We start from the raw sequence: 26,444 nt of genomic DNA on the forward strand, positions 1-26,444 counted from the left end.
TCTTCGTTTCTCTTCATAAAAAAATAAAATTAAACAATTAAAATTAGTTCTTTGCTCATTTTCACAATTTTTAAAAGTTAATAACTTTGTTACAGAAAAATAAAAAATTACAATACTTGGGAAATATCTAAATGGTCACTAAATACACGCACTCTAAATATTTCGCTTTGGAGAAAAAGATACTTTTTGAGATAATAAAGTTTAAAAATTTCAATCAATATTTTTATCAGGTTAATACATGCATTATTTATAAAGATAAAGTTTGTTCTTGATGGTTAATGATCTTGAACGAACTTCATCTTTATAAATATTACATTTATGAACCTGAAAATAAAATTTTTAATCTTTATTTTCTCGAAAAGTATCTTTTTCTCCAAAGCGAAACTTTTGGAGTGTGTGTATTTTGTGACCATTGAGATATCTCCAAGTTTCGTAATTTTTAATTTTTCTGTAATAAAGTTATTAATGTTTAAAAATCGTGAAAATCAGCAAAGTGCTAATTTTAAATGCTTAATTTTATTTTTTTATTAAGAGGAACGAAAAAAGTGCTGAGAAAAATTAAATTTTTATTACAATTACTTTATATTTGGTAAGTTATTATTTCATTTAATGATTTTCCTTTCTTACAATTGATGGATAAAAATCGCAAAATTAGGTTATTTTATGGGTGAATTTTAAAATCATAATTTTTTATTATTTCTTATCTTTAAATGCTTAAATTAATTTGTAAAAATAAATTTGTTTATTCTTAATAAATTCCAATATTTCTTTTACAAATTTTAATAAAATTCTTTTCATTTCGTGATATTAATTCCTTAATATCATTTCTGCAAAGTATTATAATTTTTAGAGTTTTGTACCCGAAAGGGGAACCCTATTAATCAGACTAGTGAAGCAAGCGGCCACAGGAATGTATCTAGAGGGCTGAAATTTGGTACACATATGTATTTTGGCGTGTAGATTACAGGAAAAATATAGCGAATCTCATAGGAATTGATTATCATAGCGTTGTCAAGGAAAAACAATGAATTTTTACGAAAAATCTCTAAAAATGACTATGTACCCCATCCCACAGTGGTTTGAAATCAAAAAGTAGGGTTCAAAACAGTCTAGAGCCTACAAATCGCAACCGATTTTGAAATTTTTTTTAAAAATAATTTTTAATAAAATTGTAAGAGATCCCTCGAGATCCCTCGATATATAAATATATATTATATATTTATTATAAATTTATTTATTTATTGAATAATTTATTATTTACGTTACAATTAATTAATGACAAATAACAAAAAAGTTATTTTTTAAACGTTAATTAATAATAATAATCATGAATATTAATTATAAATAATATAAAATTGAAGTTAAATTTGAAAAAATTAAATAATTATAAAAATTTTCAAAAATTTATATCTTTCGAGATTTGTATTAAAGATATGAAAAAATCAATGTTAGGAAAAAATTATAAATTGTTATAAACAAATTATATAAACAAAATTTAATTTTAGATAATTACTTTGATCGATCTTAATAAAAATAGTGACCCAGGGATTTTTGGCATCGCTGATCACGAATTCGATGTTAGTTTTTCAAAAAATCAAAATCGAATAGCATATCCAATAAGGTAGACAATTTTTTAAAAATTAAATTCAATTGAAAATTGTTATTTAGGTCTTTTTGTTACTGTATATAAATAATACGTCAGTCTTTTTAAAAATTTTAAATGTCATCTAAGAAAACTTTTTTAAGCGAATCCAATGAATTTTTAAAAATTCGTTCGTGATATTGGATCCGCCATTTTGAATTTTGAAAAACTGACATCGAATTCGTGATCAGCGACCACAAAAACCCCCGAGTAACCAGATTCAAGCGAATTTTAGCGATTTTTAAAATTTTGGCCACCATATTGGATCCGCTATTTTGAATTTTGAAAAACTGACATCGAATTCGTGATCAGCGACCCCGAAAACCCCCAAGTAATCAGTTTCATTTAAGTTAATTAAAATCATTGCCCAAATTAACAATTTTTTTTATAATTTGTTTATAACAATTCGATTCACTAATGGGTCTATATCATCATTCTACAATTAATTAATATAATTATATTAATATGATTAATATAATTATTTATGCAAATTGAAAATCAAAAATCGGGCTCGAGGGATCTCTTACAATTTTATTAAAGATTATTTTTAAAAAATTCCAAAATCGGTTGCGATTTGTAGGCTCTAGACTGTTTTGAACCCTACTTTTTGATTTCAAACCACTGTGCCCCCCCTGGTGGCCACATCTTTTCACATAGAGAGTTCAAATTTGGTATACTTATGTATTTTTACGTGAACAGTACAGGAAAAATATAACGAACATGATTCAGATCGATTTACATAGCATTGTCAAGGAAAAATCAAAAATTTTGAAAAAAAGCGTTTCATCCTCCTAGCGCACACACTATTTCACTAAAATAGTTCATATTTGGTATACATGCGTACTTTTGCGTGTAAATTACAGGAAAAATATAGCGAACACGATTGGAGTTGATGATCATAATGTATTTTATATTTTCAAGGAAAAACTGATAATTTTCGATATATGTGTATATCTATGTGTTTTCATGCTCACATTACAGGAAAATTAAGTAAAATTTGAATTTTTCCATAGGCCTTCATACTTTAACCCCCTCAAATTTTAGGTTTAAGGGTACGGAACCTTCGGTTTTAATGAGAATGTAAATCGCACTTGTCCGATTTTTTAAAATTAATCGGCAACGTCATTGAAATTTAATGGAATGACTCAAATAATAATTAAAATAAATAAAATAATAAAAAAAGTGATAATCAAAATTAAATTTTATATCCAAAATATTGCTGATAAAAATTAATATTTTCTACAAATATACTGTTCATAAAAATTAACTTCTTTTCCAAAAATATGGATATTAAAAATAAATTTTTTAACAATAATATTTTATAAAGTTTTTATTGCAAAAAAAATATTTATTTATTTTATTACACTTGTCTTAATACATTGTATATACAAGCGGTGTTTTCGCCAGCAATTCATACATTAGATTCCTCAGCATACATTCTTTCTTTTTAAATCTTAATTAGCAGTTTTACAATTTTAAACATTTCGGGCTGTTTTGGAGTTGACATAATAGAGAGCCAGAATTCCCAGACATTGTTACATGTTTTAATTTGAGGAAATAATTGTTCCCACAAATGTGCGCACGCTGGGCACACAGTTAAGATTCGATACAAATTTTCTGTCTCTAGATTACAGGATTTGCATTCCTGGTCTTGAACAAAAGAATATTTTCGGCCTTCGACTACGATTCTACACATATGCGTGTTAAGTAGTTTCATCTGAGCAAACACCCTCTTAAAATATAAATGACATTTAAATAGCAAATATTTTTGAGTGCCACTTTGTAATTGGAGGCTGGGATATAATAATATGCTTTTCGATAGCCGGAGGCGTTCTCTGTCAACTGATACAAGATGTTTTGCATAAATATTCAAGCTTTCCTCCATATTTTTGGCCAGTGTCAACGGAGACTCCGCCACCCATCTGCGCCCCAAACCGCAATCAGTAAAAAAGGTCCGCAGTTTAATAAACCATTTTGATTTGTCCCTCGGCCTCCTCACAGCCAAACGTCCAAGCTCCTCTAGGCACCGTCTTGGGTACCTTGAAGTTTCCATTGTTGCAATTTTACGAATCCAAGACAGGATGCCCTTCAGAACATAGAAGGAGGCATGCAAGGAGCCCGTCTCCAATCTCACCGCGTAGTTCGGGTACAGATAGGCAGCATAAGGAGCCTCTTGAAAAAACCCAATTGAACGCCCTCTAAATCGTCCAAGAAATTTAGGCTCCATATCTGTGCGCTATACGACCAAATGACCAGAACCACGCTTTGGAACAATTGTATATACGCTGGCCAAGAGTTCACCCCAACTGATTGGATACTGTTCAAGATAGATCCTGCCGCTGAATTGGCTGCACTAATTGATTTCTTAGAGGCCAAGTGAAAAGAACAACAATCGGAGAAAGTAACCCCCAAATAATCGTATCGCTTAACAACCTCAATGTATTCGTCTCCATATTTAAATGCTTTGAATCGTTTGGCTCTTGAGTTTCCCGATTTAGTGAACATAACTATTTTTGTTTTCTTAACATTTACTGTAAGACAATTTTCCTGGCAGTAATCATGTAGTGCAGCCAATTTCTTACTGAGTTCCAGGGGCGTATCTGCAAGGAGAACATAATCATCTGCGTAACCCATCATTTGTATTTCTTCTGAACTATTAATAGAGCCCACCCTACAACCTCGCTTAATAAAATAATCTTCCATATCGGAAATAAATAAAATAAACTCATAACGACTCAAAACTTCTCCCTGCAGCACACCCCTGGAAATCCCAACCTCCTTCGTACATCCCTCCGTGGACCTTATACAAGTTGTCGCTATATCATAAAAGTTTTTTAAAATGTTGATCATTTTTGAACTGATACCTAGTTGATATAATTTCTGCCATAACAAATTATGTGCCTCGGATGGGAAGGCCCCCTTAAAATCTATGAAGGCTGCAAAGACCGCTGAGCCCGGACTCGCAAGGTGGATCTGAATAACAGATATTAAAACGAACAAATTGTCTAAGTAAGACCTACCTTTCCTAAACCCAGATTGCGACACCGGGATCAGATTAAGTTCCGCCTCCGACGAGATTAGCGTATCACATAAAATCTGAGTAAAGATCTGGATCAAACAAATAACCAAGGTAATGGGTCTATAGTTAGCCGGATCTGATGGATCCCCTCCCTTATAAAACATAAGTGTTACAGTTTTACCCCAGTCTTTTGGTACCTTCTCGGTGCTCAAGACTTTATTGAAAAGCCGTCCCATAAAAAGGATCCAGCAAAAAAGATATAACTTAAATATATATTTTTTTCAAAAAATTTAAATTAATTAATAAAAATTAATTAACCAAAAAGGCAATTGAATTAACTAAAATTATAAATTGTATATTAAAAAAGTATTAATTAATTAATTTAAAATATATTTAGATTTTGCTACAAACATAAAACAACAAGTTTTTTGTAATTTGAATTTTTAATTTCAATAGAAAATTGGAAGGTAATTGTAAAATTTTTAAAAACAAACAAAAAATGAAAAAAAATAATTTAATATCAAAAAATTGTTTTTTTCTTTTTAAATTATAAAGTTTACAAATAATTTACAAATAAAAAAATGACAATAATATAATTAATAATAAAAATAATATAATATTGATATATGTTGAAATATTATTATCATTTATTTAAATTATTATTATTATAGTATTATTATATAAACAATTTTAAAAATAATATGATAAATTTATAAATTATAATAAAAAATCGGACAAGTGCGAGTTACACTCGCACTGAAATCGATGGTTCCTTACTCGAAGCGAACTTATTTGGTATAAAAACAAATGTTTAAAAAATATGTGTTGTATGTTAAATAATATATGTGATACAAAAAGAAACAATTTAAAAAAAAAATTTGAGAAAATTGTTCCTCCTTTGGTATAAAAACAAAAAAAAATTTTAAATATGTGTTGTATTTTAAATAATATAAGTGATACAAAAAGGAACAATTTTGTAAAATTTAAGAAAATTGTTCCTCTTCGTATCACTTATATTATTTGAAATACAACACATATTTAAAAATTTTTTTTGTTTTTATACCAAAGGAGGAACAATTTTTTCAAATTTTTTTTTTAAATTGTTTCTTTTTGTATCACATATATTATTTAACATACAACACATATTTTTTAAACATTTGTTTTTATACCAAATAAGTTCGCTTCGAGTACGGAACCCTCGATTTCAGTGCGAGTGTAACTCGCACTTGTCCGATTTTTTTCGTTTTTTTGCGGAAAAATACAATTTTTATTAAATTTATCATTTTTCTTCAAAAATTTGATAAAAAATGATGATCAACTCCAATCGCGCTTACATTTTTTCCCTGTATTTTTCACGCAAAAATACAGTTTTGCAGCAAATATGAACAGTTTGGGTTGAATATTATGTGCGCTAGGGAGATTAAATCATTTTTTTCAAAATTTTTGATTTTTCCTTGACAACGCTATGTAAATTGATCCGAATCAAGTTCCCTATATTTTTCCTGTAATTTTCACGTAAAAATACGTAAGTGTACCAAATTTGAGCTCTTTATGTCAAAAGATGTGGCTGCTAGGGGGGGGGGTACATAGTCATTTTTCGTAAAAATTCATGGTTTTTCCTTGACAACGCTATGATAATCAATTCCTATCAGGTTCCCTATATTTTTCCTGTAATCTACACGCAAAAATACATATGTGTACCAAATTTCAGCTTTCCAGATAAATTCGTGTGGCCGCTAGGGGGGGGGTACACGATTTCAAAAAAACCGATATTAATAGGGTTCCGAACCGAGTACGGAACCCCAAAAACAATAATAAAAGTTATATAATTCAAACTTACCTTTTTTAAAAATTTCAAGCAGGAAATATAAACTGATGATGCATACGATGAATGAACAATATTTATTTAGTTTTTTAAAACTTTCACTTTCACTTAATTAATCACGATGAATAAGAATCCGACGCGTTAACCACAAAATGTTACGAAATCGAGAATTGTCAAAACTTGTAGCAAAACAACAGAAACGCAAAAACGACTAAATTCAGATGTGGACAGACGGAATGAATGAATGAATGAGAAGGGAGATTATTATATGTAACTAGCAAAATTACACGCGCGCAAGCGCGCGTCCAACTTTCATTGCAATGGTTGTTTTAAAATAATAATAATAATTTTGCATCAGTGGAGTAATAAATTAATAATAGATATATTTCTAATTTTCACGTTATCATTTATTTTTACACAGAAAAAAATGAGTTTGATGTTATATAAATAGTGATTTTTTAGTTAAGTCAGCTCATAATTAGTTAATACAGCAAAAATAATTTAGCTAAGTTAATTTTTAAATTTAATAAACTTGTAAAACTATTAGTTCAATTGTTGACGGTAACAACAATGAAAACCCAAGAAAAAACCTATCGAAAAAGTGATGATAAGAAAAATATAAATTAAAACCAATAGTTACAATTTGCGGTGTAAATGTTGATAAATCAATTCTAGTTTCACCAACATAACCGCCGCCACTTGAAATGCCGAGAAATTAATTATGTTGTGTCAATTATGATTAAAATATTCTTTGTCACTTATGTATACTGTATACGAAAAGGCAGAGATTGTTGGGATAAAAGATATTACTGACGAATGGATTTTCTTATTGACAGAATGTATATATAACGAGTAAGATCATTTTTTTGTGAATTGATAGTAAAAAAATAAGATTTTTAAGTAAAAATTTTAGAATATAAATATTAAAATTTTAGAAATAAATATTTTTTATAAAGTCAATGTTAGATGATTTTTTATAATTTTTGAAATTACAAAAAATTAGTTTTGCTAAATATTTTTTTGTATTTTCTATAAATATTTCGTTGCAAATAAAAATTTTAAATTTATGTTTTTTTTCAAAAAATTTAATTAATTGATAATTAATAAATATTAAAAAATTATGTAATCAAAAAGAAAATTAAATTAAAAATTAATATCAAATTGAGAATTTTTTAAAAAAGCAAACTATTTTTATATTGTTTACAGATAAAAAATATAACAATTTAATAATTAATAATAAAAACAAATTAATAATAATAAATTTATGAATAATAATATATAATAAATAATAATGAATAATGGAAAAATAATTAAAGAAATAATAATTATAAGTTAAAATGTTCTAATTATCTGTAATAATCATTATATTTAAAAAAATGTATATATAATATAATAAATTTATAAATAATAATAAAAATTATATTATAATTGAACCTTTTTTTTCTATAAATACCAAGTAGGAAATATACTGGTGCAGCACACAATGAACAGTATTTTTTTTTACTTTAAACTGATACTTAGCATATGACTTAATTAATGACGATGAATAAAAATATCCGTTGCGTTAACCATAAAATATTACGAAATCAAGAATTGTCAAAATTTTAGAAAAACAAAAGGAACAAAATACGACTAACTTCAAGTGTGGACAGACGGAATGAATGAATGAATATGGAAATTATTATAGTTAACTAGCTAAAAGAAACGCGCGTAAACGCGCGAGATATCTGCAATTTTTTATGAAAAATTAAAAATTTATTTTTATTTGACGGACACTTTTTGGAATTTTGATCTCACAAAAATAATAATATTATTTTTGTAATCGTTACTGTATTACTATTTCAACATTATGGTGTTATAATAATATAATACCTATTATTGCCCAGTCAATATGACCTTTAAATTTTGTACTCAAATAAAGATTATACAATGCTACGATCGTCGAATTGTCAGCAATACATTTAAATGACCCATCTCAGGATCCATGCAGGGTGAATTCCTATTTTGTTTACCACAAGGCCCATGAACTTAAAATAGTTATACAATGTTAAAAAGTTCTGGATTCTTTATTTCGTCTGTGATTTCAGCACATATCATTTTATTTAAAGTTTCTGAATCGCAAATTTGTGTACGTAAACAAATAGTTAAACGCACATGTGTCAATCCACGCTTTTTTCTTCTCTATGAAAGACGATACATATAAAATTGTAAATGAATAAAATTACAAGTACCTTGAGTATGCTTAAGGTTAACAGTCCATCCAGGATCACCATAAGGAAACATTGTAGGATATGTCATAGGATCAAAATTTTCCCTAACAATAAGACTAGAAATTATTTTCTGTTGTGCTTACTGAATTTACATCAACATGTAAATCCCTCTTCAATTTCTGTAGATAATTTCTTCATCTTACAGGACAAACTTTTTTCTTTGGGTTTTTTCTTTTCATTCTCAGTTTCAGTAGACAGAACTCTGTTGTCATTTTTACTGGGAAAAGTCTTTAAAAAATATGAAAGGTTTAGTTCACCATTTTGAACTTCTTTAGCTCGATTTATGAAAAGACAATTCCAATCATTCTCTACAAATCGAAATCCTAATATTAGACATTCTAACTGACGGAAAATTATTTAATTAATTGTTTTCAAAAAATGATATCAAATGCTTGCTCATTATATTATTATCAGTTTCATAAATTAATCTTTTAATTTACACTGTTAACCGATACAGATGTTGCAAATGCTATTGCATTATACTTTACACTTAACTGTACCAATCGGTTGTTGATCAACATCTACAAAAAATTCTGTTGGTTTAAAAGGAAACAATCTAATTAAATATTCTATTTGGTGAATATTCAAACACCCTGCATTAAGGCTATTAAAAATATAAAGTCTTACTCCATCGTAATAAACACAAATCCAATGACCAGAATTGTTATTACCGCTAAAAACTATTTGAATATGTTTAACTCTTTCTCTAATTGGAACAATTAAATCAAGCATTTGTAAATACAAAGTACTTTGCATAATGAAAAAATCTTCATTACTTAAAATAAAATACTCTTCTATGTTCGACATGGTATCCTTCTTCAACTTTCAAACTGTTGATAAAGCCAATTTTCAAAACAAATCGTTTATTTTAGTTTATTGCTTTAAAAAATTTACTTACATGTGTTTCACCTATAAAATATTGCATTAACTATAATTCAGCTAACTAATGCAACAATGATAGTCTTTTATGAACGTGAATTAGCGTTGTTTAATCTTTTTCCACATTACATCATTTTTGATAATGATTATTATTGAACTTATTTTCCTCTGCACTTTTTATTAATATTCAAATCAATATTCAACTCACAAACTATTACACAGCCCCACAAAAAAAAAAAGTGTCATGTACTTTTGACCGGAATACCCTAACCCTATGTAATTTGACGCGCTGAACACGAATCCGAAGTCCGTTTTGCTCCATCACGTCAGGATTTTTTTCTAACCTCAAAAAACATGTCGGATTTTGAGAAGTAGGCGATTTTTTTAAAAATTAATGTATTAATTTCAAACTTAGTATCTGGGGGTTTTTTGTGTCGCTGATTACGAATCTGAAGTTAGATTTTCAAAATCCAAAATGGCGGATCCAATATGGCGGACGAATTTTGAAAAAATTTTAAGATTTACTTCAAACTTGGTATCTAGGGGTTTTTTGGGTCGCTGATTACGAATCTGATGTCAGATTTCCGAAATTCGACATGTCTGATTCAATATTAAGGAATTATTTTTAAAAAATTGTCAGATTATTATGAAATTTGGTATCTACAGGTTTTCTAAGTTGCTGACAAGTAACACTAGGGAAGTGCCATACGACGATTTTTCTGAAACTTGGCAGTTTTGTAGTTTTTTAAAAACAATTTGACAAGTATGTTTTGTTTTTCCCCAAAAGCTGATTTATGGGGGGGAACTACCCCTTGAATTTTTTTTTGGTAGGAAGACATTATTTTACGAAATTTTTTAAAAATTAATGTGCAATAGTGTATCTGGGGGTTTTTTGAGTCGCTGATTACGAATATGATGTCAGTTTTCAAAAATTGATAATGGCGTATCTAGTATGGCCGATAGAAGTCCATGTTGGATATGCCATTTTAAATTTTTGAAAACTGACATCATATTCGTAATCAGCGACCCAAAAAACCCCCAGATACAGATAATGGCGTATCTAATATGTCCGATAGAAGTCCATGTTGGATATGCCATTTTGAATTTTTCAAATCTGACATCATATTCGTAATCAGCGACCCAAAAAACCCCCAGATACCAAGTTTGAAGTAAATCTTAAAATTTTTTCAAAATTCATCCGCCATATTGGATCCGCCATTTTGGATTTTGAAAATCTAACTTCAGATTCGTAATCAGCGACACAAAAAACCCCCAAAAACCAAGTTTGAAATTAATACATCAATTTTTAAAAAAATCGCCTACTTCTCAAAATCCGACATGTTTTTTGAGGTTAGAAAAAAATCCTGACGTGATGGAGCAAAACGGACTTCGGATTCGTGTTCAGCGCGTCAAAATACATAGGGTTAGGGTATTCCGGTCAAAAGTACATGACACTTTTTTTTTGTGGGGCTGTGTTATTTAACCCATAAAACAATTTTAACCCTTAAAACAATATTCAAACCTCTTTCTATCTATTTAAATACTTTTCCAAAAGCCAGCATCCTCTATTCTCAAACAGTCAATATTTTTTTTTCAATATCGAAATATATTCAATGCCAATGTTATCCAATATCATATTTTATTATCCTCAAAATCCAAATATCTTTAATGCCAAAATTACCCAATACCAAAAAATTTTTCCAAAAGACAGCTTCCACTATTATAAAACAATCAATATTTTTGTTGCATTATTAAAATATATTCAATATTAATGTTATCCAATATCTTTCTTTATCCTCAAAATCGTAATATCTTTAATGCCAATGTTATTTAATACCAAAAAAACTAAATGGATTGATGTATTTTTTATATGAAACATTTAAGACAACCAAAAGAAACAAATATCTTCAATATCAATATCATGCCATATCCATATTTATCTTTAAAATACATATTGTATAATTATTAATACTATACAAAAATAGGAATATATTTTTTGGGCCCAATACAAAAATGAAAAACACAAATATAATATAAGAAGATTCAACACCTACAGTAAGTTATTGATCGACAAATTGCAGAAAAATATTATAAACTTTATAATAATCAAGTTAAGTTACCTGAGACTATTAGAATCTTTTTTTAGCAACACTACTACAATGTTGTTGAAACGGTAGTCGGTTGCTCTATGTTTATCTTACATCAGCAGTAGCCGTTTCACTCCATTGAGGAGAAGTGTTATACCCCCACTCTACCAATCTGGGCCTATATTAAGTTCTCGCGAGTGGCAGATATTACGGTAGGCCTGAGTGGCATCCTCGGGGATAGGTGTTGGTAAGTTAAGTATGAATACACCACTTCCACTCACTGGGATTAAACGGTTATCATCTATATCGCATATACAATAATAAAAAAATTTCCCTCAACCCAAGACTGTTAGGACGAATCGAGCGATCACGGATTGGGTCCTGAAAAGGGAAGTGGTATATCCTCACTCTATCGGCCTGTCCCGGGCTCAGACCTCGAGTAAGTCAATTACAGCGGGGGCCTGTATGACGTTCTCGGGCTTAATGACAATATTTTTTTATGACGCTTAATGAGTTTTTCAAAAAAATTATAAAATTTTTAAATATAAACACTGTTTAATTTATTTTGACATATTCGTTTTCCTCAGAAGTTCACGATTACGATCATATATTGCTCCAATAATAACACAGGCACAAAAAAAAATTCAGGTCCCAAAAAACACAACCCCATATTCCTATGTTTTTGGGGTCGCTGAAACCGAATATGACCATTAACAATTTTTTTGACGACCCATTTTCCCGCAACCACCCCTTGCACCTACTCACGGGGGTTGGAGTTTCAAATTAAAAAAAAATTGAGTATGGTGTCTATTCCAATGTTTTTTTGGGTCGCTTCATCCCAAAAACACCATTGAAAACAAATCCTTTCTTTCTTTAATCCCGTACAACCCTCTGGGAGGGGGTTAAAATTTTAAATTTCACAAAAAGTCAAGTTCGGTGTCTAATCCTACGTTTCTTGGGGCGCTGAAATTAAAAAACACCACCAAAAACAAATTCTTTACCCCCTTAACCCGCTAGAACCCCTGGGAGGGGGTTGGAATATCATTTTTCACGGCGCTAAGTGTAGAAAAATAAATTTCCTTAAGACTTTGTAGGTGCGTATTTGTGTAATCATAGGTAACTTTCTAGAAAACTTTATTGTTGGTGATGTTTTTTGGTTTCAGCGACCCAAAAAACATAAGATTAGACACCGTACTCGACTTTTCGTGAAAAATGAAATTCCAACCCCCTCCAGGGGTTGTAGGGGGTTAAAAGGGTAAAAGATGTGTTTTTGTTGGTGTTTTTTGATTTCAGCGACCAAAAAACATAGGAATAGATACCGTACTCGACTTTTTGTAAAAATTGAAATTCCAACCCCTTCTCAGGGGGTTATAGGGAGTTAAGGATTTGTTTTTAGTGGTATTTTTCGGATTAAGCGACCCAAAAAACATTGGAATTGACACACTACTCGATTTTTTTGTTTTTAGTGGTATTTTTCGGATTAAGCGACCCAAAAAACATAGGATTAAACACCGTACTCGACTTTTCGTGAACAATGAAATTCCAACCCTCTCCAGGGGTTGTAGGGGGTTAAAAGGGTAAAAGATGTGTTTTTGTTGGTGTTTTTTGATTTCAGCGACCAAAAAACATAGGAATAGATACCGTACTCGACTTTTTGTAAAAATTGAAATTCCAACCCCTTCTCAGGGGGTTATAGGGAGTTAAGGATTTGTTTTTAGTGGTATTTTTCGGATTAAGCGACCCAAAAAACATTGGAATTGACACACTACTCGTTTTTTTTTTTTGAAACTCCAACCCCCGTGAGTAGGTGCAAGGGGGTGGTTGCGGGAAAATGGGTCGTCAAAAAAAATTTTCATGGTCATATACGGTTTCAGCGACCCCTTTCATTACAGTATTTAAAAGGTCATCGACCATCTTATGAACCCTCAACCAAAAGCTGTTTTGACAACAAAAATTTCAGGTAGAAACCGTCGAGAACCCTAAATATCAAAGTAAAGATATATATGTATATATAATCTAATAATAATGAGAAAAATTAAGTACTAAGAAAATGTGAATGAATGACGGAATGAATACAAAGATTATTATACTATAATTTTAGTTAAAATAACTTACTATGGTTAAAACAGCAACTCGTCCGAATGCTTTCAATGTAAGGTTTTAATATTATGTTTGACAATTTAAAGTAATGTAATTAAAATTGTATTATGTGCAGACGAAAGCGGAAAATCAAACTTTGGTGCCGGAATGCCTTTAGAAGGTGGTGGTTGCGGAGGGGAATGGCGATACCCCAGACAGTGTTCGCCAAAGAAAGGAACCTGTGAATACAGAATTAAATGGCAATACAAAAAGAGAGAGGTATTGTAAATATAATTATGATTAATGAAATGATAGGAAAAAATATGTGATCTATTAATTATTTCTTCTAGGATAAAATATACTTCACAATTGTGACAAATAATACCGATACCTGGACTGGTGTGGGATTTTCCGAAAATGAGAAAATGGTGAGTAAAACATCTTTATTAATTTTGGATAAACTTCCGAAAACCCCCCCCTTCCGATTTTAATGAAACTTGGTATACTTACGTAATTTCATGCGCTGATCACGAAAATGATAGTGAAAATTACCGCAAATTTCATTTTTATGGTGAAAACCATAAAAAACACCATAAAATTATGGTTTTTTGCGTTTAACTCGTAAAAAACGCAAAATTAAAAAAAATCGTTCTTACAAAAGTTGTAGAGCTTCTAAAAATGAACATTTTATGTCCTATACATTTTTTACCAAAAGTCATTAGTTTTCGAGAAAAATGCAAAATATTTAAAAACGGTGAAAATCACCAACTTCTAGCTATTATCCACAAGAGGCAGATGTCTTATGTGACGGACAATATCTTTTAATAAAAAACCTTCTACTCTTTGCTGTGCAGGGCTATTTCCAAAAGAACTTTTAGGGGAAGACATCTTGGAGGAGGGGGGTCGGGTGGGTTCCGTACCTTCCAGTACCATTAAGAATGTGAATTTGACTGTCTGTTTTGAAAGAGAGCAACGATATAAGGGAAGGCGGGCTTCGCCCGCCTCTGCATTCTTTGCTGTGCAGGGCTACTTCCAGGGGGGAGGGGGAAGACATCTTGGAGGAGGGGGGTCGGGGTGGGTTCCGTACCTTCCAGTACCATTAAGAATGTGAATTTGATCTCTCAAAACTATCTTTATAGGAATTCCAGTTTCGTGGTATTAGTAATTTTTGTAGTGTGCTTTTCATATTTCTGCATTTTTCTCGAAAACTAAGGACTTTTGGTAAAAAATGTCTAGGACATAAAATGTTCATTTTTAGAAGCTCTACAACTTTTGTAAAAACGATTTTTTTTAATTTTGCGTTTTTTACGAGTTAAACGCAAAAAACCATAATTTTATGGTGTTTTTTATGGTTTTCACCATAAAAATGAAATTTGCGGTAATTTTCACTATCATTTTCGTTATCAGCGCATGAAATTACGTAAGTATACCAAGTTTCATTAAAATCGGAAGGGGGGGGGGGGTTTCGGAAGTGCACCCTTAATTTTAATTCTTTAATGAGTTTTTCTAAATTTATTTTAAAAATTTAGAGTCAAACTGACGCCATCCTCGGATGGGTCGATAAGTCTAATGGAAGGCCATTTATTATGGATACTTGGATTAACGGGTACAATGCACCTCTTTTGGATGCGTCTCAGGACATTTACAATATTAGTGGAAAAATTGAGAAAGGAGAAACCACTTTGATGTTTTCAAGAAAACGCATTACCAAAGACTACAAAGACCTCTCATTTACTGATGACAAATGTCTCTACATGATGTTTCCAGTAAAAGGAGGAAATTTCCATGCAGTTAATAAAAAAATTAAACCTCACAATGCAGTACCTATAGTTTCTGGTGATAAGATTTGTATAAAATCTTGTGGATTTGATGGTGAGATTAAAAATTAAAAACTTTAATTATTACCCAAAACATGTTTTTTAATGTGTATATTGTAGATGATGTTGAAATTACTACTCCCGCTCCACCAAGACTTTTCTACGAGGTCGAAGTGAAATTAGTTAATCTGGGTGCTAGTTATACTGCTCCACGATTTGGTACTCAAGATTTTGATGACATTTCAAATACCATAACTGAGAGCTTCAAATCAACATTGAATAAAGTACCAGGCTTTTACAATCTTAGGCTTGATGACTTACGAAGGTAAATAGTTACTCGGATAAGGTTAATTAAAGAGAAATTAGGTATTGTGTCAAGGAGATGATAAACCTTTAGTTAAATCAAGAAGACTGCACTGAAAAAAAGTTAATTAAATCAAGTAAATACATTTACTTGAGATACTTTACTTGAAATAAGACGATATTTTCTTATTGGAAGAAATTTATTTTCTTGATTCAAGTAATTTTGAGCATTGAGCAATGTTCTTGAAATAAGAAAATATGAGTTTCATACAAGTAAATATATCTTACAGTTTCAAGTGAACTGTTTTACCTGTGTCAAGAACCGAAAAAATATTGAGTCCAGAATATTATTTTCTCATGTGAAGAGATTTACGTTGAGTATTTTATTTTCTTGGGTCAAATCGTTTTGTTGTTTCCTTCAAAACAACTTTTTACTTAATCTAACACTCATAGTCTTGATCCAAGAAAATGGAAAGATTAATAGAAGTAGATACTTGTTTCAACTTGATTAAAAAATATATGGTTTGAAATCAACATTAATCAATCCAAGTAATTAAAGTAAATATTTACTAGTATTGGAAAAATATTTTTTTTGCTGAAATCCATAAGTTTTCTCAAGTCAAGAAAATATTTTCTTGATTTAATATATATATATAAATGAGCGATTCTTTTTCAATCGCCCCAGCCCAAAAAGTCAATGTTCTAGGATTGGCTTCATACTTTGGTAAATTGTTGTCCTATATTATAGTAATAAATCCCTAAAATATAAACTCATTAAAAAAATATTTGTAGAAAGTAGAGGGGGTTGAAGTTTTGACGTTAAGGGTAACATTGTCATTTTCAAATCCGTATAACTATGACAAAAGTTAATGGATTTTAATTTATCTATAATGAATTTTAATACATTTTTCACGTACTTTTCAAAAAAGTATACGAAATTAAAAAAAAATATTTTTGATCCCTTTTTTTCAAAATCAACCCTTATTTTTCGATTTTCATCCCTTCGGGTATTTTTTTTTTACTTTCATTGGAAAGCTGAGGTTTTTTCCCATGAGCTATGTAAATATGAAAATGGGACAACAATAATTTTGTGAGAAACAGAATATTAAAGTAGGCGGTGCCGATAAGGGGTATACCTGGAGATCATCTTTGAGGATTTAGATAGGCACCGCCTAATTTAATATTATGTTTCTCACAAAATTATTGTTGTCCCACTTTCGTATTTACATAGCTCATGGGAAAAAACCTCAGCTTTCCAATGCAAATAAAAAAAATACCCGAAGGGATGAAAATCGAAAAATAAGGGTTGATTTTGAAAAAAAGGGATCAAAATTTTTTTTTTTAAATTTCGTATACATTTTTGAAAAGTACGTGAAAAATGTATTGAAATTCATTATAGATAAATTAAAATCCATTAACTTTTGTCATAGTTATACGGATTTGAAAATGACAATGTTACCCTTAACGTCAAAACTTCAACCCCCTCTACTTTCTACAAATATTTTTTTAATGAGTTTATATTTTAGGGATTTATTACTATAATATAGGACAACAATTTACCAAAGTATGAAGCCAATTCCAGAACATTGACTTTTTGGGCTGGGGCGATTGAAAAAGAATCTCTCATATATATTAATAAAATTAGACTTTTGTCTGTAAATTGCTTAGAACTTCAAAATTCATGTATAATTCTTCGTTTCAAGTCATAAGGATTCTAAAAATAGCATTAAAAAAAATTTTGTCTGTCTGTCTGCACAATATTTTGTTCGCCAATCACGCATAAACGGCTTGACCGATTTAAGTGAAACTTGGCAGTCTTTTAGGTATTAGACTAACTTAAAATCTTAGCCATACCCCATTAAAAAATATTAACTTGAACGGAAGTTATGGCACCTTTTTTTGTAAAAATCGAAATTTTTAAATTTTTAATTTTTTCGCATATTTTTACTAGACTTTTTTTTAGAAGTTTTTTGAGGTTAATTAATCTCATTTTTACCTTAAAATTGAGAAAATAACTGATAGATTTAAAATTGTGAAGAAAAATTCCTTTTCAGCTATGTTTTTGAGTCCAATTAATCAAATTTTAACTTTAGAATTAAAAAACATGACAAATATAAAGAAATGAAAAAATGTTTTTTTAGTAACAACCTTTTTATAATTATTGTTTTCGGGTTATAGATTTTTATTTTAATATTATAGTTTAAATAATATTAAAAAATTTTAAGTTGTAAAAAAAGTATAAGAAATTAAAATTTGAAAATAATTATTTAAATAAAATTTTATAATATTTCTTTTTGTCATTTTATAATTTTTTTAACAAGCATTCTAATTATCTTCAAAAATACATATAAAAAATTTAACATAGATGTTAAATTTTTTTTAAAAAAAGGGTTTAATATAATAACCTATATTCTTTTGGGAATTTATAAAATTTTGAAAAAAATTTTAATTTTGTGGTAATTTTTGATGATTAAATTTCATTAAATTTCATTTTTTAAATTAATTAAAAAATTTTTTTAAAATAATAATCTGTATTGTCTTATGAAATTGCTAGTACATTATTAACTTGAATTTTCGACGTAAAATTTAAAAAACGTAATTTTTAATTAAAACGAGGTTGGGCGCACACCATTAGATTTCGCTCCGGCCGAATATATTTTAATTAATATATTTTACATTTCTTAGAAGTCAATCAACTTCTTAGACGAATTCCATATTTTCTTGGACCAGAAACATGCGTTCTTCTGACAATGTAAATAATATTTTGATTTAAATGTTTACTTACTTGAACCAACATTACAAAGATTTAAATGAATCAAATGCAATAATTGATTCGACTACAGATATTTTTAGAACAATAAAATATTTTACTCATAGAAGTCGATTAACTTTTTGATCGAATTTCATATTTTCTTATATCAAGAACATATTATGTTCTTCTTTTAAATATACTGCACCAAGTAAATGGATTTCTTGAAACAGTAGCATAATGATTTTACCGCATTCGGTCCCATGATTTTCTTGAACCAATTAAAATGTTCTTGGTTCAATACTATTTTTTCAGTGTAGAGACAGGAGGAGTAACTTAGGTGGTGGGGATGTCGTCGAAAGTGACCACATAACACAGAAGATTTAATAAATATTTATTTTCAATGTTCGCAGTATTTAGAATAAAGGTTAAGTAATGCTTCTGTAAATATTTAAATGTCCGCACTTGAGCAAATGTTTAACGTGAACCTTGAGTGAAGCTTGAAATAAAATATTCGTTAATGGTTCGGCTCGAAACTTGAGTGAAGGTTTAAATTAAATATTCGTTAAAGGTTCAGCTCGAACCTTGATTGAAGATTTAAATTAAATATTCGTTAAAGGTTCAGCTCGAACCTTGATTGAAGCTTAAAAAAATATTCTATAAATGTTTGCCCAGATAGCTGGGTTTTAAAATTATCTAAGCATAAAGTATTAATTGTATTAATAATAATAATATAATTAAAACAATTATATCTTTAATTTGAATCAGTTTAATGAATAAATTGATTTAAGAAATTTTAGTTTTCAAAAATAAAAAAATAAAAATTTTTAATTTAGGGACTCATACTTGATTAAATAATTTTTTAGAGACTTTAAAGAACGAAATTAATTTTCAAACTAAATTTCGGGAACCGGGGATCGAACACGGAGTCGATGAACGCAAACGCAATACTTAACCAACTGAGCTATACGAGCAACTATGATTGGAACAAAAAAATCATGCTCTTAAGCTACAAGTGATTTTATTGGTTGCGGAAAACGGCACGAATTGTTTCGATGGTTAAGATAATTTTTGCTTGGTTATATACTGTCAAAACAAAAAGTCCAATTTTAAATTATCTCGTCGTTTTCCACAAACCAATAAAATCACTTGTAACTTAAGAGCAAGATTGTTTTTTCCAATCATAGTTTGCGTTCGTCGAACCCGTGTTCAATCCCCGGTCCCCCCAAATTTATTTTCAAAATTAATTTCGTTATTTAAAGTCTCTAAAAAATTAATTAATCAAGTTTGAGTCCCTAAATTTAAGAAATTATTTTTTTCCATTTTTGAAAACTAAAATTTCTTGAATCAATTTATTCATTAAACACATTTAATTTAAATCTTCAATCAAGGATCGAGCTGAACCTTTAACAAATATTTAATTTAAAGCTTCACTCAAGGTTCGCACTAAACATTTGCTCAAGTGCGGACATTTAAATATTTGCAGAAGCTTTACTTAACCTTTATTCTAAATACTGCGAACATTGAAAATAAGTATTTAATAAATATTTATTAAATTTTCGGTGCTATGTGTGTGAGGGCAATGAAGGAAGATTCTTTCTGCATAGGTATTTCGTGCGGTAACCAAAAATTGTTTACTGCGCAAGTATATATAGAGCCATAATATAGCAGAAAAGAATATGTCAAATAGCACAAGGCAATTTTATGATAGAGAGGTTAAAAGTAATGATATTATTATTAATTATTATTAATCAGAATAATATTATATTATAATAATTATTATTTTTTTATGAGGGAAGTGGAAAATCTACATAACCCTGAAGGCCTACTTCCAGTCAGATACCTGGAGCCCGTACTCTCAGGTTATGTGGGGATGACCGCTCTTGTTCTGGTTGATCCACTAAAAACCACACCCTTTTTTGAGACTTTAACTCCACTGGCGGAACTGCTATTAAGCTTTATACATCGCCAGTGGAAGTCTCCTTACCGCTGCTCTCGGTCCTAAATCCTTAAGTGAGTGCCAGCGCCAGAAGAAGGAGAGCCCCGTCCCGCGCGTGCACCCAGCCGAGCAGCAGGATTTGTCCGTGTTAACCTCCTCCTGTCATCCTCCTTCGTCCTCATTACAGTTATAATGAAGGACTCGACGCTCCTCCAAGAGTCCGCGCTCTGCAACTTAATAGAAACCATGTTATTATTATTATTATATCTAATAACATTAGTTATTTAAGAGAGAAAATATGTTTTCAAATTAAATTACTTATTTAAAATAAAATATTCATTAACCAATTAAATTCTGTTAAAATAAAAATAATAACTTTTTAGATTTTTTTTTACTTTAATCAACTAAAACGTTTTTTTGGGCATTAAAAGATATTATTTATATTTGTCATTATAATAATACTAATTTTTTTTTGTATTTTAGAGGCTGATAATAAATTTAATAAAAGACAATCAGTGTCGGAAGTTAACTTGAAAGATTGTCAAAAATATCATTCGATTAATTGTTTATGTCAAATTATATGTTTTAATTATCAGCCGGCGAAAACCCATGTGCGCCAAGAATACTAAATACATGTAAACCGATAAATGTATTAATATGCGCAGAAGCCCAATTTTAGTCTACTGCACCAACTACTTGCCAAGTACGCCACCTTCGTTGCCCTCATATTATACGTCATCGTTCTCTGTAAGACTCCAGCGAAGTTACTCCTCCTGTCTCTAGTCTTCTTGAGTCAAATAAAAAATAATTTATTAGTTAATAATTTGAAAGGAATGAAGGCAGTTACAAAGGAACTCACTTTAATGATATTCAGATTAAGGATTATATACTTTAACGCCTGGAAAATTGTAGGAATTTTTATAAGTTTTATATGCCTTCCATCCTACATTTTATTAAATATAATATGTATTCACAATTATTAATATTTTTTATTGTTAAACTTGTTATAAGTCCATCCCAACATATTCTATTTGATACATTGTGCTTCATTTTAATAAAATTTTGATAAAATAGCTTAAAAAATAAATTATAAAAATTTACTAATTTTTTCGGTCGATATTATGTAACCCTTGAAGTGCGATTAAATTCAAATAATATTACGAGTAAGGTAGTCGGATCTCGTAGGTAAACACTTGTATTTTACTTGAGACCATATGACTAAAGAAAACGTTATATTTTAGTTCGAGGATTTGAATTTTGTACTTAATTGTTCAAAATGTTGTTAATTATTAAATTATTGTTCGTACATTAATGATTTAATTCGTATTTAAGATTTCAAAGAAATACCAAGGAATTTCAAAAATTGTAAATATAAATATTCCTTGTTTCATAAGACTATAACATTGTACTTATTTTTAAAATATATTTTAGTGCTAATGATGATGGCGTCTATGCGAAGATGATCCTGGCAATTGACAAAAACGAAATCAAGGGTAGATCTATTTTGCCTGCGGATACAATGGCCATGACAAAATCAATCCTTCAAGATGCTCTTACCAATGGAAGAGTTGGTAGTCTATCAGTTGATCCACAATATTTAGACGTTCGTCAATACAGAAGTAAGAATTTTACACTGTAAATGTTCGAAAAATATAATAGTTTTCCATATGTTATCAAATTTTAGTCTGTCTCTATTAGCGTAAAAGGGTGTGAAGAGTCATGGAATAAAAACGAGATAAACAATACAAAAGAACTTATATTAGAACACAAGAGAATACAAAAGACACCCACATAACACGACTTCTTGCTGTGATGTTACTGTATTAGGCTGAAGAACGTAACGTTAAAAGTTTAACGAAAACAAATTTCATAATTATGCATTCTATTCAGTAATAATAAAAAAAATTATACATCGTACACATAAATAGTAAATACTAAAAGCAAATCTAAGTGATTTTGCTAATTATAGGGAAAATATTGTAATTTAATACAAACAAAGAAAATATATTTCGTTTTCAACATTAACGATTGCAATTACTTAAAAAATAAAAAGTCGCAATTTTAAATCATGCCACTCAAAAGGGCACTAAAAAATGTGTCGAAAACATCCACATTTTTTTAATTTTGATGAGCGGTAAGGGTTGAAACTGAACGAACAAAAAAAGATTTTCCGTTTTCAATGTTATCGATTGCAATTACTCAAAAAATAAAAATTTGTCGCAATTTTATGCCATTCAAGAGGGCACTAAAAAATGTGTCAAAAACATCCATATTTTTTAATTTTCGTTCAGTTTCAACCCTTACCGACCATCATAATTAAAAAAGTATGTTTGTTTTCGACACATTTTTTAGTACTTTTTTGAATGGCATGATTTAAAATTGCGACAAATTTTTATTTTTTGAGTATTCGAATTGTTAATGTTGAAAACGAAAAATATCTTCTTTCTTCGTTCAGTTTCAACCCTTATCGCTCATCAAAATTAAAAAAATATAGACGTTTTGGACACATATTTTAGTACCCTTTTGAATGTCATGATTTAAAAGTGCGAAAAATTTTTATTTTTTGAGTAATTGCAATCGTAACATTGAAAACGGAAAATCTTTTTTTCTTACAAGTAACACTACCCAACTGTTAATCACCGATTTTGATTAAACTTGTCACACTTCTAAAACATGGAAAAATATTGAACACGTATTTTTTTATATCGGCCCGTTTTGAGTTTTAAGGGTAGAAAACACCCTTTTTTAATTTAAGGGATGAAAAGCAGTATTTCATACAGAATGTACTAGATTTGCTTGAAACATATTACTCAGGGGTTTTCGAGGTCGCTGATTACGAATCTGAAGTCAGATTTTAAAAATTCAAAATGGCGGATCCAATATGGAGGACAATAAAATCAAAAATAAATCGGATTTGATTGAAACTCGTTAGTCGGGGGTTTTTGGGGTCACCGTTTACGAATCTGATATCAGTCTGGTAGTTGATTACGAATACGGTGTCAATTTTTAAAAATTCAATATACCGGATCCAATATGGCGGACAATAAAATTCAAATTCAATCAAATTTACTTGAAACTCATTACTCGGGGGTTTTTGGGGTCGCTGATTACGAATTTGAAGTCAGATTTAAAAAATTAAAAATGGCAGCTCCAAAATGACAGACAACTTTTTAAAAAATTCATTGCGTTCGCTTAAAACTTATAACTCGGGGGTTTTTGGTGTCGCTGATTACGAATCAGATGTTACTTGTTTAAAATTCAAAATGATGGATCCAACATATTCAATAAAGCCATTATTATAAAGACAAGATCTAATACTGCGACCAACAAATGCAAGATATGATAATCGAACCAACAAAGGCAAGAAGCAATTATCCAACCAGTAAAGGCGAGATGTGATAATCCAACTAGTAATGGCAGGATGTGATAACTCAACCATCAAAGGTAAGAAGCAATAATCCAACCAGTAAAGGTAAGAAGCAATAATCCAACCAGTAAAGGAAAGAAACAATTATCCAACCAACAAAGGTAAGAAGCAATAATCCAACCAGTAAAGGCGAGACGTGATAATCCAACCAGTAAAGGCAAGATGTGATAATCCAACCATCATAGGTAAGAAAGAATAATCCAACCAACAAAGGTAAGAAGCAATAATCCAACCAACAAAGGTAAGAAGCAATAATCCAACCAGTAAAGGCAAGAAGCAATAATCCAACCAACAAAGGCAAGAAGCAATAATCCAACCAGTAAAGGCGAGACGTGATAATCCAACCAGTAAAGGCAAGATGTGATAATCCAACCAACAAAGGTAAGAATTATTGCTTCTTACCTTTGATGGTTGGATTATCACATCTTGCCTTTACTGGTTGGATTATTGCTTCTTACCTTTGTTGGTTGGATTATTCTTTCTTACCTATGATGGTTGGATTATCACATCTTGCCTTTACTGGTTGGATTATCACGTCTCGCCTTTACTGGTTGGATTATTGCTTCTTGCCTTTGTTGGTTCGATTATCATATTTTGCATTTGTTGGTCGCAGTATTAGATCTTGTCTTTATAATAATGGCTTTATTGAATATGTTGGATGCATCATTTTGAATTTTAAACAACTAACATCTGATTCGTAATCAGCGACACCAAAAACCCCCGAGTAATGAGTTTCAAGTAAATTCGATTGAATTTGAATTTTAATGTCCGCCATATTGGATCCGCCATTTTGAATTTTTAAAATCTGACTTCAGATTCGTAATCAGCGACCTCGAAAACCCCTGAGTAATATGTTTCAAGCAAATCTAGTACATTCTGTATGAAATACTGCTTTTCATCCCTTAAATTAAAAAAGGGTGTTTTCTACCCTTAAAACTCAAAACGGGCCGATATAAAAAAATACGTGTTCAATATTTTTCCATGTTTTAGAAGTGTGACAAGTTTAATCAAAATCGGTGATTAACAGTTGGGTAGTGTTACTTGTTAGTACAGTTTCAACCTTTACCGCTCATCAAAATTAAAAAAATATGCATGTTTTCGACACATTTTTTAGTGCCCTCTTGAATGGCATGATTTAAAATTTCGCCAAATTTTAATTTTTTGAGTAATTGCAATTGTTAATGTTGAAAACGAAAAATATCTTCTTTCTTCGTTCAGTTTCAACCCTTACTGCTCATAAAAATTAAAAAAATATAGATGTTTTCGACACATATTTTAGTACCCTTTTGAATAGCATGATTTAAAAGTGCGACAAATTTTTATTTTTTGAGTAATTGCAATCGTTAATGTTGAAAACGAAAAATATTTTCTTGTTTGTATTAAATTGAATTATTTTCCCTATAATTAGAAAAATCACTTAGATTTGCTTTTAATATTTACTATTTATGTGTTTGATGTATAATTTTTGTTATTTTTACTGAATAGAATGTATAATTATGAAATTTGTTTTCGTTAAACTTTTAACGTTACGTTCTTCAGCCTAATACTGTAAGAATATCTGTAGGATTTGTAAGGTTACCGTGTATGCCTACAAAAAATTTGAGGTCATCCTAAAACTTCCGCCATTACAGTAAGCTTACACAGTAAGGTCGTGGTAAGTTGTGTAAGTTTACACGGTAATATTGTTGTAAGTTTTCCGTAAGGTTACTGTAAGGTTTCTGTAAGATTACTGTAAACATAGAATAATAAGATAATATATTAAAAATATAATTATATTATAATATATACTATATTATAAATTTTTTTTATAAAACATTATACATTTGGTGAAGTACTTTATGAACCCCAATAGGGTTTGTTAAATAAAATTTACTGCGCAGCCGTATGTGCCATAGAAAACTACTGCGCCTAAATATTAATAAAATTTATTTATTAATAACATTCTATGTTTACAGTAACCTTACTGCAACCTTACAGTCACCTTACGGGAAGCTAACAACAACCTTACCGTGTAAGCTTACCACAACCTTACCATGTAAACTTACCACGACCATACTGTCTAAGCTTACTGTAATGGCGGAAGTTTTAAGATGACTTCAAGTTTACACGGCTTACACGGTAACCTTACAAACCCTACAGATATCCTTAAAGTAACCTCACAGCAAGAAGTCGTTCTATGTGGGTATTCAGTTGCACTGACAAGTCAGAAAAATAAATAATTGACTCAGAAAGTGTATTGAAAATACAATGCGCCCTCTGGCGACAAGAGATTGAATCGACAGTTATTTGAAAAACACATTTTATTACTCTCATTCGATATACTTAACCTCCCAAATGAATATACCACCACTTTTAATGAAAGCAAATTTCGGTGAATGAACGTTTGTCATGAGTTTATTCTGCCTAAT

The 26,444-nt window shown here is 29.9% G+C and overlaps 1 protein-coding gene across 4 annotated transcripts in view; it reads left to right on the forward strand.

Moving 5' to 3' along the window:
- LOC127291229 (uncharacterized) overlaps window positions 1-26,444 on the forward strand; it is a 247,834-nt gene that overhangs the window by 149,106 nt on the left and 72,284 nt on the right. For all 4 annotated transcript variants that reach the window (XM_051320210.1, XM_051320211.1, XM_051320212.1 and 1 more), the window contains exons 11-15: window positions 13,938-14,080; window positions 14,152-14,229; window positions 15,331-15,673; window positions 15,739-15,943; window positions 22,041-22,228. In XM_051320210.1, coding sequence (XP_051176167.1) covers window positions 13,938-14,080; window positions 14,152-14,229; window positions 15,331-15,673; window positions 15,739-15,943; window positions 22,041-22,228 — 957 coding nt within the window. The remainder of the gene's footprint in view (window positions 1-13,937; window positions 14,081-14,151; window positions 14,230-15,330; window positions 15,674-15,738; window positions 15,944-22,040; window positions 22,229-26,444) is intronic.

Source organism: Leptopilina boulardi, unplaced genomic scaffold (assembly GCF_019393585.1).
Source record: "Leptopilina boulardi isolate dan_hultmark-lab unplaced genomic scaffold, ZJU_Lbou_2.1 LbouV2_13, whole genome shotgun sequence".
Lineage (NCBI taxonomy): Eukaryota > Metazoa > Arthropoda > Insecta > Hymenoptera > Figitidae > Leptopilina > Leptopilina boulardi.